A 15845-nucleotide genomic window follows, 5' to 3' on the forward strand; every position below is an offset into this window, starting at 1 on the left:
AAAAAAAAAGCGTTTTGAGTCATCCCAAACTTCATTCAGGACTCACTTCCAAATTCGCAAACCTCATAATCTGAAAATACAAAATCCTAACAACATTTATAGGTCAGAAAAGTGGGGGGAAAAGCATAAACGGTGCTTGAGCTGCTATTTTGAAATGTCCCTCTTTTGTTTGTTTTGTTTTGACCCTATATTTTGCAGCCAAACAGCTAAAACAACAATGAAACATGAGGCAACATGTACAAGGCAAATATTAAATTAATTTGTCGATGCAGCTTTATTGCATAAACATGCCATCGATAAGGCCTGTAATTTGAAATCTTATTAAATGTGGCTTAATTTGATCATTTAAAGTACTATTATTTTATAAGATTCCTGCATGTGGAATAATTGTCGTGAAAATGCATAATATTAAAAACACTAATAAGAATTTAAAAAATTGATAGAGACAATCTAATCTAAAAGTCAAGATAATATGACACATTTATAAAAACCAGCATATAAAATAGCAAAAAATTATAATTAATAATAACGAAAAAATCCACAAATAATAGCCAGCATATAACAGCGTTCCTTTTGCATAAATGGGCTAACACGACTAATTATGTACGGTATTAAAAAAAATTTTTGTTAGGTTTGAATGAGTGAAAATATTAAACGAAAAATGTAAAAAAATATATACTTTTACACATCATATATATAAGCTAATTTTAAACCATGATCAGTTCATAAAATATACCTAAAAATAGCAAGTAAAACTGTTAAAGATTTTTTTAATCACACGAATTATACAAATATGCACAAAAATATATATAATTTAAAAAATGCACTATAAGTCATACAACAAATTACAATTAAAAAAAACAAAATTCTAAATCAAAGTTTTAACAATCATAATTTTATAACCATACAACAAAGAAAATAGCAAATAAAATGGCAACATATTTTTAATGCAGAAAATACTATTAAATGATAAGCATTACATAACTTTTTTTTGTTGTTGAAAGAGGACAAAATGTTCAACTCATCCAATTTGCCACCTTGTCCTCATTGGGTGAGCTGGAGCCTATCCCAGCTGACCACAATTAGCAAAAAATAAATAAATCACCTTAAAATGTTAACCAAAAAAAATGTTTTTTGTACATCATACAACAAACATCATATACAATCAACTTAAACACACCACAATTAAATGTTGATTTAATCTTATAATTACAAGGGTTCAGATACACAAAAATAAATGACGTGGTACTGACCGAACCTTATAATGGTGATAGGTGTGTGTGTGTGCGTAAAGAAATCACTATTTTGTGTGTGTGGGGGGGGGGGGGGGGGGTCCAAAGACGCAAACATGGCAGAATGAGTGAAATCAGTCCAACCTGATTGGGCGGGGCTTTCTTTGCATTGTCTTTTGCAATCTCTCCAATTGTGAGGGGGGTTCCACTGCCAGCCCCCTTTTTGTCCCCCCCCCCCCCCCCCCCCCCCCCCTCTCTTCCCCAGCTTGACTTTGCATGAGAGTGGAAACCTGCGTGGATTTGAGGAGACGCCAGCCGAGGGGAGCGTGGTTGCTTAATATTCGAGACGAGGACATGGGCTCCGTTTCCAACCAGGACTTCCCAGGTGGGTCGAGGAGGTAAAAAGTCCTCCCCCAGGCATGAATGGGGAGTGGGGGGGTATCACAAGTTAGAAATATATATGATTGTGTTTGCAGGGGTGTGCAAGGCCGACGAGAACTCGGGCCCCAGCATCACGGAGGAGGTGGAGGACTCCACGCAGTCCTTCCACGGCCTCGGCGTGTGTAAGTGGTTCAACGTGCGGATGGGTTTCGGCTTCCTGTCCATGACCAGCCGGGAGGGCGTGCAGTTGGAGGAGCCGGTGGACGTGTTCGTGCACCAGGTAGGACGTGGGACCCACTCGTGTTTTTTTTTTTTACCCCATTTTCCTTAAAAAGTACATCTTAGTACTCTTTAAAACTAACATGAAATACACGTATAACTCAGATTTTTTTTGTGGTGGTGGTGGAGGGGCGTGGGGGGGGGTGTGGGTCATCATTGTGGGTGTTTCCTCCCCCCATGGTGCAACAGCCAGGCAATGTGATGCAATGTGAACAACTGTATGTTGTTTTATTTTTATTTTATTTTTATTATTTATTGTCATAGGCACACGTGAGGTTTTCATTTTGGATACATTTAATCCTTAATAATCATCTCATGTCAGCAGCTACATTATGTACATTTTACATTTACTCATCTGCTTAACAATCACTATATTTTTTCACCAGTTTATGCTTTTGTTTTTCATAGTTAATTATTGGATTTGATTTGAATTTTATTTCAGATATTTCTTTTGTAATATCAATCTATTTTTGATGATAAAAGCCAGTACAATATAGTCATCAAATGAGGTGCTATAGTTAGATGGGGTATATTTGAATTATTATTAAGTTTTTCTTTATTTTTATTGCAGTTCCTTTAAGCGGGGAAAAAAATCAAATCAGAATCAGAAATGGTTTATTGCCAGGTATGATCAAACACATACTAGGAATTTGTTTTGGTGAAGTAGGTGCAGACACATCTATTAAAAAAAAGAATGAAAATACAAAATATACAGAATAAACAGTATAAATATAAATAAATCAAATTATGTGATATTTTAACTTCAGTATGTTTTTAAAAAATAATAAAAATCACCCCACATCAGCGGTTAAATGTATATGTTAATTAAAAAAAGTGTACTATTTATCTTTCTTTTGTTTGATTATGCAATCTTGTTATCTACAATGATGGGGGTGGGGGCAGCAGGAGATAAAATTGGTGTATTTAAATTTAATTTATACTATTTTAGATTTTTTATTTATTATTATTATACTTTTCTGTCATCCCTGAGGGCAAATCTACATAATTTTCATTGTTAAAAAATAATAAAAATCACCCCACATCAGCGGCTAAATGTATATGTTAATTAAAAAGGTGTACTATTCATCTTTCTTTTGTTTGATTATGCAATCTTGTTATCCATAATGAAGGAGGAGGGGGGCAGCAGGAGATAAAATTGGTGTATTTAAATTTAATTTATACTATTTTAGATTTTTTTATTTATTATTATTACTTTTCTGTCATCCCTAAGAGTAAATCTACATAATTGTCATAAAGTAATCATCATATAGAATCAGGAGCTACATTCACATTTAAAATGAACAAATCTATTTTCTTTTATGTAATTATCCTGTTTATTTGTGATCATAAAATGAGTCAGATTCATAAATTTGGAATGTATTTTTATACTTTTATTACATTTTTCATTATTTCGTAATGAGGAAACCTGAGACCGGGTTGTCCACTCCATTCATTCCATTCCATCTGCTGCAAACAATACATGGAAAAACATATTTTCAGAATTAAATCCACACAGAAAATAAGTTACTGTTGATAAATTTAACATTTTTGTATTTTAATCACAGAAAAATGTGAAATATTCCAATAAAATCAAAGTATCTTCAACTTAATGATAACTTACCGCTGTCAGTGGGAGGTGCAGAGGTGTCCTCGCTGCACCCCACCCTACCTACCATCACCTCCACCGTTCTCAATGAGTGCCTACATTGCTGTGTGATAAGATTGCGTGGTGGGGGGGAGAGGCTTAGCATGTGAATGAGAGGAAGAGACGCTAGCTCCATTCACCTCAAGGTGCCTGTCGTAAAGTCATTAACGGGTCTTTTCTGTCTGTCTGAGCCCCTGCCAACCACCCCCCCATCCCCAAATTTAGATATTTTATTGTCATTGCATGAAATATGCAACTTTTCTTAACATTAAGACGTGTTTAAAAGTTAATGTGATGTCAATACTAATATATTTTTGATGTATTTAATGACAAAACTTGTGTTGTAGTATTATTAGTCTTATTAGCAACAACATTTCTACCAGTCTTTTTTTTTCTTTGTTTCTAAAATAAATTAAAAAACGCATACGTCGCACCGGGGGCCGCATTTTGGACACCATTTTAAATCATCTTATCCAATCAAGCTGATGATTTGATTGTGCATCAAGTTTGAAATTTGATGTTCATTCCAAAAGTGTCTCATTCAACGAAACTTAAGAAAGGTGTCACTGATGGCTGACAACCAATCCCCCCCCCGAGCAACCCCTACCGCCCAACCCCACTTCCTTTCACTGGAGGGAAGCGAGACGCACGTGTCAATGACGGATTATAAGAGGTTATGGCTGCGTTAAAAAAAAAAAAAGCCCTAAAATTAGTAGCCTTGTTTCACAGAAAATAAACTCCCAGTATCTACTGGGCCTTTGTGCAGGTGGACAATAGGACCATGCATGTGAATGGGGCACCCCCTCAGCCGTGACCGAGCCCCTCTTTGTCTCGGTGGCGGTTCTTATAGCGCCCCACCACCATCCAACCAACCATGGCTGTGATGTCTCACTTCCAGACACATTCTCAACTTTTATAGTAGAAAAAAACAAAAGATACATTGGGTGTATCCCTTTAAAAAAAACACAACAAAACCAAACAAACTTAACTCCACCTTAATCTTCTGTATACCTGCTGGAGACTTGTTGACGAGGGCCTAGCATTGGTGTGGTGGGGGAAGGTCACACTTTGGGAGAGGAAGTGGGTTAACGGTCACCATCAGGGCCCAGAGGCTTGATGTGATTGGGGTTGTAAGCGCTACTTGTTGGGTGGTTGTGGTGGTCGTCCACCGGCCCGAGCGGTCATGTCTATGTGGGACATTGCAGCAGATGGTCTTTTTTTTTTTCGTTACAAGGATTCACAAATTGAAATGAGCTCGTTAGTGGCAGTCGTTAGATTGCCAATCGGTTTGTGATGGGGGTGCAATTACCTGAGTTAGATGTAGTTCTTGTTAACTGCTGGATCGCACGAAAAGAGCAAAAATATGATCTCGGAATAACTAAATTTGAAACACTTATATGCTAGGACTACGTTAAAAAGCCATAGCATTTCAGTATGTGGAATCAAACTATGGAATGGATTGAGTAAGACCCTCAAACAATGCACAACGATGAGCCAATTCAAGAAACAATACAAGGAGTTGATGTTTGCTAAATACAAGGATGAAGAGTCTTGAACCAGTCATGGTGTGCTATACATATCACTATATTGACACTTACTATGGTACCCATTATGTCATTGGATGGTCATATCACCCCGTACTTCAGTACGAGGTACATTATGAAAAAAAAAAAAAACTTAAACCATATTGGGAAAGCAGGAAGTGAACAAATGTAACAGTTACTGATTGTAAAAGTACCAGATGGAGGGGTAGGATTTAATAAGCTTTGCTTCTTCCTACTCCTTTTGGACATGTGGAACTGTGAACTGATTATGTGATGCATTCAATTGTAATCTGATGCATGTTCAAATGAAATAATACCATTACCAAAAGTATATGAGCAATTCTATAAATGAGTTTCCATTCCCAGAATGCACACCCCAGGTTAGCTGGTTCATGCATTGGATGCGAATTTACATACTGTTATATAGGGAGCAACCCCAAAATGATTATCAACCTATTGTGAATGAATTTCAGAAAACAGATGGAATAATACAGCATTCTACAAGAAGCAATGAAATTTGTAAAATTAAATAATAAATAATAAAAAATAAAAAAAATGTTACACCTATAATGATGAAAATGGTAATATTAATGATGAGAAAAGCGGTAGAAAATGAATGAATGAATTATAATAATAATAATGGTAATAATGATAAAGATTATAACAACAATGATAATAATGATAATAGCAATAATAATATTACAATGATAATAATAACAAGGGAAAACAATACTGTGGCATGAACATGATTATATCTTTTATAAGCTTTTGCTTCAGCCTACTCCTTTTGGGCTTGTGATCAGATAGTTGAATACAAATGTAAATAATGGAAAGTTATATTTTGATTGATGTAAGAAATGCACTGTAATGTTTCATATATTTGCCCCAATAAAATAAATAACAAAAATTATGCCAGTTTCATGTGCAAAATCGTTACCGACATGCAGTGAAAAAAAAAGTCAATAACTTTGCAATGCGGCACTACTCATCCATCAACTGATTCGAATTTGGTGTCGGTCAAATCAATACCCTCGAAGGAGTCGATTATTTACAGAATAAGATACCACATCATTCAGCTGATTGGTTGTCATTATACAGTAAACCTCGGATATATCGGACTCGGATATATCGGAAATTCGCTCACAACGGACAGATTAAAAAAAGAACTGATTTTTCTGTAATGCATTTCCAATAAAAATTCATTGCATATATCGGATTTTTTATAACGGATTTCGCCTATTTTGGACAAAATCTCCAGTCCCGTTCCAATGCATTTCCATTAAATTTCCCTCGCATATATCGGATGGCCGCATCGTGGCGCTCCGATTCGCCGAATCGTGACAGGCCGCTATACGACGTCATTTGCAGTGTTTGCAGCGTTGCCTGCGCGTCCAGGTACATTGGAAACATAGTCAAGGAAGTGCCTTTTTATAACGGATAAAATCCGATTTACGCATATACCGGATATAAATCCGATATATGCGTAAAACAGACATTTTCCGGTGTACGCATATAACGGATTTCGCTTATATCGGACAAAACCAGTGGGAACAATTGAATCTGATATATCCGAGGTTTACTGTACTACCTTTTATAGTGAATTATGCCATGGACACCCACCAGAGGAAGTAAATATGGTCCCCATTTAAAGGGTACATTTATCAGGAAGTCACGCAAGGATCTTATCCTTGTTGTTTTTGCTCTCTAACTATCGTATCTCTAAGCTATCTTCATGTTTGCCGAGGCCCCACCTTCATTGTCACCCCCTTGATTAATTCAACTAGTCGGCCCCCTGGCACGCGTAGTTAAACAAACCCCAACATGAAAATCGCACATCAAGATGTCGCGAGGAGGGTTCATGGTGGGGTGCGTTTGGGGAAAAAAAAAGGGGGGGTGGGGGTGTTATCAAAGGAAGACATCAGTCAGACCAACACTTCTACCCTTAAACTTTCAATCTTGTTTTGCCTTTTTGTGCCGAACAACCATGCAAGGAATGTCATTCTGATCACCCCTCACCCTCCCTCCTCCTCCTCCAAAAAAAAAAAAAAACCTCCCAGAGAAGCCACCCTGCCTTCCCACCCCACCCCCACCCATCATGCTAACCCTTGCATCCTGCAGTTTGGGTCTTTAGTAGCGGTGGTCAGTGTGTTAGTAGAGTGGGGGGCAGCAGTGTGGAATGCTGTTCCTCCATCCAGAGAAGCGGTGGTGGGGGGGTGGGTTGAAGGTTACCCTCATCAGGTTGACCACTTGGAACATTGTGGGAGGGAGGGAGGGAGGGAGGGAGGGTGGGGGCAGAAAAAGGCATTAAGCACCAACACTGCAGGGCAATGTATGTGTTTGCATACAGGAGGTGTGTATTATTTATCCGGTGACACAATGAAGAATGCTTCTTGTTAACAACCCCCCCCCCCCACCCTCCACCCCCTTCCACACAGTACTTAAACCACCTAAATGCCTAAAAGACACACAATGCAAAATAACAGCAATTATCCAGATTCTGAGGTAGCAACAGAGGTGGGACCATACCTGTGTGAAAGTGTATACCACAATGCCGGGACCAGAGTGGGACGTTTAAGATCTGACACTTCACTAAGGTAGAACCCCCCCCCCCCCCACCCCCACCCCCTTCCACACAGTATTTAACCCACCTAAATGCCTAAAAGACACGCAATGCAAAATAACAGCAATTATCCAAATTCTGAGGTAGCAACAGAGGTGGAACCATACCTGTGTGAAAGTGTATACAACAATGCCAAGAGTGGGACGTTTAAGATCTGACACTTCACTAAGGTAGAAAATTAGGTCTTAGGTCTCTTAGGTCAAATTTACATTCACACATTTACTGGGTTCTGTGTGAAATGGGTAGAAGAAAACAAGTTTTTTCTCTTTGAACGGTTGGATGCAGTAAGGCAGACATTCTAAACATCCTAAAACGCCCTGAGGGTTATGGAACAAAAAAGTGGTAGACCCAAAACATGTCACACGCCCTCAGCCACAGGATGTGATTGGCTGTTGTTCACGAATGGCGAATGCAGTCGAGAAAGCATCAAACGGCATCGGTGAGAGAAGGGATTTAAACATGGGACATTGAGAGGTGGAAGAAGGGTTTTATTCATACATAACCTTGATGGTCCTGATGGCTTCCAACGTTACTGGAATGACAAGGAGAACCCACCTGAGATGTTTTCCACATGGTACAGTGGAGGGGACGCTAGTTTGCTGTTTCCTTCAAAGTAACAAATTGACCTTCAGGTTGTTCAGGGGCGTCAAATGGTGGATGGCTATATGGAGATGTCATATTTCCCACATAATTTTCTAACCGGGCTGCACGGCGGTCGAGTGGTTAGCGCGCAGACCTCACAGCTAGGAGACCAGGGTTCAATTCCACCCGTGGAGTTTGCATGTTCTCCCCGTGCATGCGTGGGTTTTCTCCGGGTACTCCGGTTTCCTCCCACATTCCAAAAACATGCTAGGTTAATTGGCGACTCCAAATTGTCCATAGGTATGAATGTGAGTGTGAATGGTTGTTTGTCTATATGTGCCCTGTGATTGGCTGGCGACCAGTCCAGGGTGTACCCCGCCTCTCGCCCGAAGACAGCTGGGATAGGCTCCAGCACCCCCCGCTACTCCGTGGTAGAAAATGAATTTATGTAAAAAAAAAATAAAAAAAAAAAGAATGAATGAATGAATAATTATATGCAGCTCGCAGCTAGGAAATCCCGAGTTCAATTCCACCCACGGCCATCTCTGTGTGGAGTTTGCATGTTCTCCCCGTGCATGCGTGGGTTTTCTCCGGGTACTCAGGTTTCCTCCCACATTCCAAAAACATGCTAGGTTAATTAGCGACTCCAAATATGTGAGTGTGAATGGTTGTTTGTCTATATGTGCCCTGCGACCCTCGTGAGGATAAGCGGTAGAAAATGAATGAATGACAGAACACAGCAAAGCGCAGCATTGATCTGATGGTGTGCACTTTCATACAGCAACACAACATCCTAGATAATAAGATGGACAGTGACCATTGCCTTTAACCCAACAAGGTGGTAGAAACGGGTCGACACCTCGCATTGCCGAATACCTATTCAAGGCGGGAAGTTGCCGAATCAACCTTGCTCCGCAATTCCGGTGCCATTTACACAGAAAAAAATCCACTTTTTGTGACAAATATCTTCAGTTTTTGCCGATTTTTTTCCCCCCACACAGAGCAAGTTGCACATGGATGGCTTCCGCAGTCTGAAAGAAGGTGAAGCCGTGGAGTTTACCTTCAAGAAATCCTCAAAGGGTCTGGAATCGCAGCGGGTCACGGGTCCCGGCGGCGTCCACTGTGTGGGCAGCGAACGCCGACCTAAAGGCAAGAAAGTCCAGAAGCGACGCTCGAAAGGAGATCGGTAAGAGACTTGACTTTTCTTTACGATGCTTTTTTGATGCCCTCTGCGGTCCCTGGTGAAAATGAATGGGTCCTGAACGAGGACCCAAAAAGTGCAATTAGTAGCACCCTATGGAAAAAATGGGGGGGGCACACCAGTTTTCACCATTTGATGTGAAATTCAGTTGATATGTCTGATGACCATAAATGTCACACAGTAGAGTGAACACTACTTCCTGGTTCATGGACGATGATTAACTGCCATGACACAATTTTTCAAATTTTTATAGATTCTTCCTTTTCCTTTCATTAAGATTTGTCTTGTATTTTGAGTGTAATCCTGCCAACCGTGTGTCCTCCTATTCATTGTTTTCCTATGTCAAAGTGGTTCAGTCCAATTTTGGCTTCATACTGTTTAGCTTCTCCTGCCTCCTGTCCTGAAACCCCCCCACCTTTAGGCAGCTAGAAAGGGTCACATCAGCAAGCTGCCATGACAAAATTTTTCAAATTTTTATAGGTTCTTCCTTTTCCTTTCATTAAGATTTGTCTTGTTATTTTGGGTGTAATCCTGCCAACCGTGTGTCCTCCTATTCATTGTTTTCCCATGTCCAAGTGGTCCAGTCCAATTTAGCTTCATACTGTTATGCTTCTACTGCCTCCTGTCCTGAAACCCCCCACTTTTAGGCAGCTAGAAAGGGTCACATCAGCAAGCTGCCATGACAAAATTTTTCAAATTTTTATAGGTTCTTCCTTTTCCTTTCATCAAGATCTGTCTTGTTATTTTGGGTGTAATTCTGCCAACCGTGTATTCATTGTTTTCCTATGTCAAAGTGGTCCAGTCCAATTTTGGTCCAGTCCAATACTGTTCTTCTAGCTTCTACTGCCTCCTGTCCTGAAACCCCCCACCTTTAGGCAGCTAGAAAAGGGTCACATCAGCAAGCTGGACGTGTGACCTGGATCAATAACTGTTTAAAATCTGCAACCCCCCCGACTCCAGTGGATTAACACCCAGAACTGGCCCTCACGTTCAACCAAAACCTGATAAGTTTGACCAAGAAATGACGAAATACACCACTTGGATCATTTATATTCCTGATGTTCAACTGAATGTTTCAGTACCATGTTTTTTTTTTATAGCTCCATTCTTTGAATATCATGACAGCGTGGGGGGCGGGGGTTTGAGGTGTATCACCTTCACCCTACTGTCACTGGTGATTAGAACCAGGGAGTAGTTGGTATGAGAAAGGGGATCATTATGACTTCAAAGAGTCCTGCGAGGCCTGCTTGTGGTTCAATAACTCTCCTTGGACGGCGCTAATCCATTGATAAGATATCGTTCCCCCTCCGGCCATCAAGTTTCATTATGCAACATTGGACGCTTTCATTTGGTGGACCAATTGGGGGGGGGGTTGAAAGATTGCTTTCGGTGCTGCCGCATTTCTCGGGCGTATTTGGTAGCGTGGAAGAAACCGCTGTCCGTTTAATTGATAACAGATGCAAGAGGCAAGGCAAGCTGGGTGAAAGGTCAGGGTTGCCATGGCAACAATGTATGAGTACTGCAAGCGCACTGCGGTGGGGTGCTGGGGATGGGTTAAAGAACTGAGAAGGGGGGGGTGGGGGTCAAGGTTCAGAGGTCATTACTGCCGCCCTCTTGGACAAAGGACCACTTCCCCTGCACTCGCCACTGCGCGTCTCCTGATCGATGTCGATTCAGGGAGGTTCCACGGGTTGGACACCCGCGCCATCCCAATGGGCGCCACCACAAAGCAGCGCTGACCCCTGGGCAGCCGCACCCCCCACCTCCCCCCTGTACAATGCTCATCTGTTTCTTTAGTGGGTGGCAAGGATTTGTCCCTTAATGGTACAAAGTGACCACCACACGCCCACCACCCATCTGTCTTGTAGGCAATGCACACGTGGCCTTTCTATAGTTTACGTCCAAACGGAGGTGGACCATTTGCCATTGTTTGAACCCATAGTTCAAAGCCAATAAACTCAACTGGGATTGGATATCTGACTTTATGCCACCTCAAATTAAATACATACCTTTATCATTGAAAAAGCTAACAATAATGGTGTAGCAACGTTTTAGTAATGTAAGATGTTAAGCCCTGTATAAGTTAGCTCCATCCTTTCAGTTATTCCATTGACTCTACGTGTGATGACCTGAAATGCCCTCCTGCAAAGGTATACAGTCGAGATGAAATGTCGCCCTCTAGCGGCACACGGCGTCAGGTTCCATTCTATACACTGTATGAACTATGCCAGTTGTATTAATGGTCACCCCATATAATTCATTAATTCATTTTCTACTGCTTATCGTCACAAGGGTCGCGGGGGTGCTGGAGCCTATCCCAGCTGTCTTCGGGGAAGAGACGGGGTACACCCTGAACTGGTCGCCAGCCAATCACAGGGCACATATAGACAAACAACCATTCACACTCACATAATTGGAGTCGCTAATTAACCTAGCATGTTTTTAGAATGTGGGAGGAAACCCACGCATGCACGGGGAGAACATACAAACTCCACACAGAGATGGCTGTGGGTGGAATTGAACCCGGGACTCCTAGCTGCGAGCCGCATATAATTATTCATTCATTTAATTTTCTACCGCGGGGTAGCGGGGTGCTGGAGCCTATCCCAGCTGTCTTTGGGCGAGAGGCGGGGTACATCCTGGACTGGTCGCCAGCCAATCACAGGGCACATATAGACAAACAACCATTCACACTCATATAATTGGAGTCGCCAATTAACCTAGCATGTTTTTGGAATGTGGGAGGAAACCGGAGTACCCGTAGAAAACAAACGCATGCACATAGAGAACATGCAAACTCCACACAGAGATGGCCGAGGGTGGAATTGAACCCTGGATTCCTAGCTGCGAGCCGCATATAATTATTCAGTCATTCATTTTCTACCACGAGGTAGCAGGGGGTGCTGGAAAGGGCAAGAAGCGGGGTACATCCTGGACTGGTGGCCAGCCAATCACAGGGCACATATAGACAAACAACCATTCACACTCACATTCATACCTATGGACAATTTGGAGTCGCCAATTAACCTAGCATGTTTTTGGAATGTGGGAGGAAACCGGAGTACCCGGAGAAAACATGCAAACTCCACACAGAGATGGCCGAGGGTGGAATTGAACCCTGGTCTCCTAGCCGTGAGGTCTGCGCGCTAACCACTCGACCACCGTGCCGCCCCACATATAATTACTAATGACTATTTTTGTGAATACTTCCAGGTGCTACAACTGCGGCGGCCTGGACCACCACGCTAAGGAGTGCAAGTTGCCACCTCAGCCCAAAAAGTGCCATTTCTGCCAGAGCATTGATCACATGGTGGCCAACTGTCCAATCAAAGCACAGCAATCCTCGCCGGGTTCTCAGGGAAATCCTTCGTCCTTGAAGGGAGACGAGGAGGAGCACGGACGCTCTTCTGCACCTCCGCCTGTGCCTCCTCAGGAGCCCTCTGATTAGCCGGTCGGTGACGGGGAGGTGACGGGTAGCACGGAGGCCAATCAAACTGCTTTAACGGAGAAGAAGGAGGCCTGAAGCTTCTTTTTGGAACTACCTCAGGTTGAAAAATATTCTCATTGAATGCTGCAGATTTTGTTATTGATTACACTCAGGAATTCCGCTGTTTTATTGCACTCATTCCAATTGTGAGAATCGGTGCTGTTCTTGGATGAAGAGGACCACCACCATCATGATAAATCACTCTTTTTTTTAATTTTTGGCCTCTTATTAGGCAGCTCTACCTCTTTTTTTTACTTTTTTTAAAACTCAGGTCATCACATCGCACACTTTAGCTGCCTTACTTTCCTGATGAGCGATGTGACAGTGGGTGGGGTTCCGGGGTGGGAAGGGTTTAGGGCGTTAGGATTACTACAGTGCCACTATTGACGGCCACGTTGAATGTCAAAATCGGTGATCATTTTTTTGTGATCATTTTTTTGCTTTTAAATCATGGTGGCATTATGCTACACTATCAGTACTAATCATCCTAACCACACATGATTCATAGAGATTTAATCACATGCTAATCCCAGCATTAATCCACAGCTGTCCTCCCAAAACAGCGGATGTCCCCATTTTTTTTATTTTTTCCCCTCCCCTCTCAGCTCCCTTTGAGGAATAGTTCTAGAACCCTCGGGAACAAGCCTGAGCAGAGCAGACCTGTAGACCTACCTAGCTAAATGGTGTCATACTCCCGTTTTACAGGAGACGGCGGCGCCTAATTAATATATACTGTATGTAAAGTTATGCTTTTTTTTCTTTTTGGAAAAGAGAGAGAATGCTATGTATTTATTTTCATCCCAGATGTGATGCAGCTTCTCAGCCTCATATTACTCATTTTAACCTTACAGTTCACCATAGTAGACATTAGGGACGGGCGTAGTCATTGATTTCTGTGTGTCCAAAGTGCGACCCAGGGGCCATTTGTGGCCTGCCATTGTTTTGTTTTTTTATTTGCCCTTGGCATACTAGATTAAAATGAAATCCTTATGAATTATATTTTAGATATTACACCCATTTGCTTTGTCACCAACGACACAGACTGCTTTAGTTGTAGCACCTATAATATACAGTATCGGTTGCACGGTGATTGAGTGGTTAGCATGCAGGCCACACAGCAAGAAAACCAGAGTTTGATTCAAACCCTGACAGTTCTCATCGTGCATGCGTGGGTTTTCTCCCACATTCCAAAAACATGCTAGGTTAATCGGCGACTCCAAATTGTCCATAGGTATGAATGTGAGTGTGAATGGTTGTTTGTCTATATGTGCCCTGTGATTGGCTGGCGACCAGTCCAGGGTGTACCCCGCCTCTCGCCCGAAGACCCCTGCCCCAACCCTTGTGAGGATAAGCAGTAGAAAATGAATGAATGAATGTATATTATGGTCAGCTGGGATAGGCTCCAGCATACCCCTATAATAAGTAGTATAGAAAATGGATCACAAAAACAAAATGGAAGTTCAGGATAACACAACAATCTATTTATTGACACCCCCCCATAGGCCTTTTTCCATCGAGGGCCTCATGTAGAAAAATCAAAACATGCTTTGACATTCTTTACTATGCTAAACAGTAGTTTGGGTATATGCTATTTGAAGAAAACACTAACATCTCAGCTTCATGTAATAGGGTGAGAAAGCAAATGAATGTGATATAGAATAATACAGTATATTGCATTAATAATGAATTAATTTTACTTTTACAATGTGTTAAGGGCCATTGGAAAAAATGACCTCCACTTTGGACACTCGGTCCAAGGAAATGTCATCAAATCTCTTGTAAAATACAGTATGTCATAGGATTTTTATTAATTTTTAACGCTTCTATCTATGCCAAAAAAAAACAATGCAATGTTACTCTGCACTAATCATGTGTAAGATGCATTAATGTCTTCTGAGAAACTTCCTTTTTATGTGTTATTTTTTTTTACTTTTAACATTCAGTATCATTCCTCTTCTCTCAGGAAAATGGTGTAAACTCAGGGATTTCAGCCATTTCTCCCCCTTTTTTTGTCCTGATTTGACATGCCACGCCATGAAAGATAATGTTCCGCTGTTGTTCTGTTCCTCTATAATGCTGGTAGATGGGGATGTAGTAGAATAAGAAGGGATGCAGGGTGGGGCTGATAGTGAAATCATCTCTCTCGAAACATGGCCAACGATTGGTGTTCCAGACTATCAATGCTTATGACAAATAGAATGTTGTCACTCACACACATACACACACACACACACATATATATACACACAGTCACTGTACGTTGTGAAGGCAAAGTGGAAGTGCTTTCTGTTGATTTAGAAACTGTATTGTGATGTTTGCTCTATGATGTCATCAAACCCCTTCAATGACGTGTTTTGGTGATTTAATATTTCTAAGATTCTCAGGGTAACTCTTCTTCTTTTGTTTTTTTTTTTTACTTATTTTATCTTTGTGACACATCAGCCATTTCATTACCGTAGTTGTTTGTGTTTTATCTAATCGGGTGAATGGCTCTAGAGCCCCAAAAACAAAAATTGTTTAAAAAGATGAAAGATGTGCATTTATGATGAATGTATGGATGTTTACCATAAAAAGATGATCTTGACTTTGTCAGGCGATGAGCAGCATGTATCAAGTATCACTGCCATGATGTTTCTATGTGGAAAGATCTGCTCCATTTCATAATAAATGTCAGTACTCACATATTATTGTCCTGGTTTCCTCTGTCATAGCTACAAAAATGAAAAAGTTAGGTATTGTAGATTCACTGCTCGATTATTAAAAAAATAATCAAATGATCTTTGACCACATTACTAAAGCATTTATGTATACAGTACTGTACTGTAGTGCATAATGATGCTGTATCCGCTAGGGGCGCTGTCGGCTATTTACATT

The 15845-nt window shown here is 41.1% G+C and overlaps 1 protein-coding gene across 1 annotated transcript; it reads left to right on the top strand.

Annotated features, from left to right (window-relative positions):
- Window positions 1–1484: 1484 nt before the first annotated feature.
- On the top strand, window positions 1485–15603 carry lin28aa (lin-28 homolog Aa). The gene is made up of 4 exons (XM_058053347.1): window positions 1485–1617; window positions 1709–1893; window positions 9285–9469; window positions 12698–15603. The coding sequence occupies exons 1-4, from the start codon at window positions 1509–1511 to the stop codon at window positions 12930–12932; spliced, it is 714 nt and encodes a 237-aa protein (XP_057909330.1). The 5' UTR covers window positions 1485–1508; the 3' UTR covers window positions 12933–15603.
- The last annotated feature ends 242 nt before the right edge of the window (window positions 15604–15845 follow it).

Source organism: Doryrhamphus excisus, chromosome 17, assembly GCF_030265055.1.
Source record: "Doryrhamphus excisus isolate RoL2022-K1 chromosome 17, RoL_Dexc_1.0, whole genome shotgun sequence".
NCBI classification, from domain to species: Eukaryota; Metazoa; Chordata; class Actinopteri; order Syngnathiformes; family Syngnathidae; genus Doryrhamphus; species Doryrhamphus excisus.

Excerpts from the sequence above, each read along its gene's own strand:
- lin28aa (XM_058053347.1), top strand. The coding sequence starts at position 1,509 with ATGAGAGTGGAAACCTGCGTGGATTTGAGGAGACGCCAGCCGAGGGGA. Across the intron at positions 1,894-9,284 it reads TGGACGTGTTCGTGCACCAG|AGCAAGTTGCACATGGATGG; the intron begins GTAGGACGTGGG and ends CCCCCCACACAG. Across the intron at positions 9,470-12,697 it reads CGACGCTCGAAAGGAGATCG|GTGCTACAACTGCGGCGGCC; the intron begins GTAAGAGACTTG and ends GAATACTTCCAG.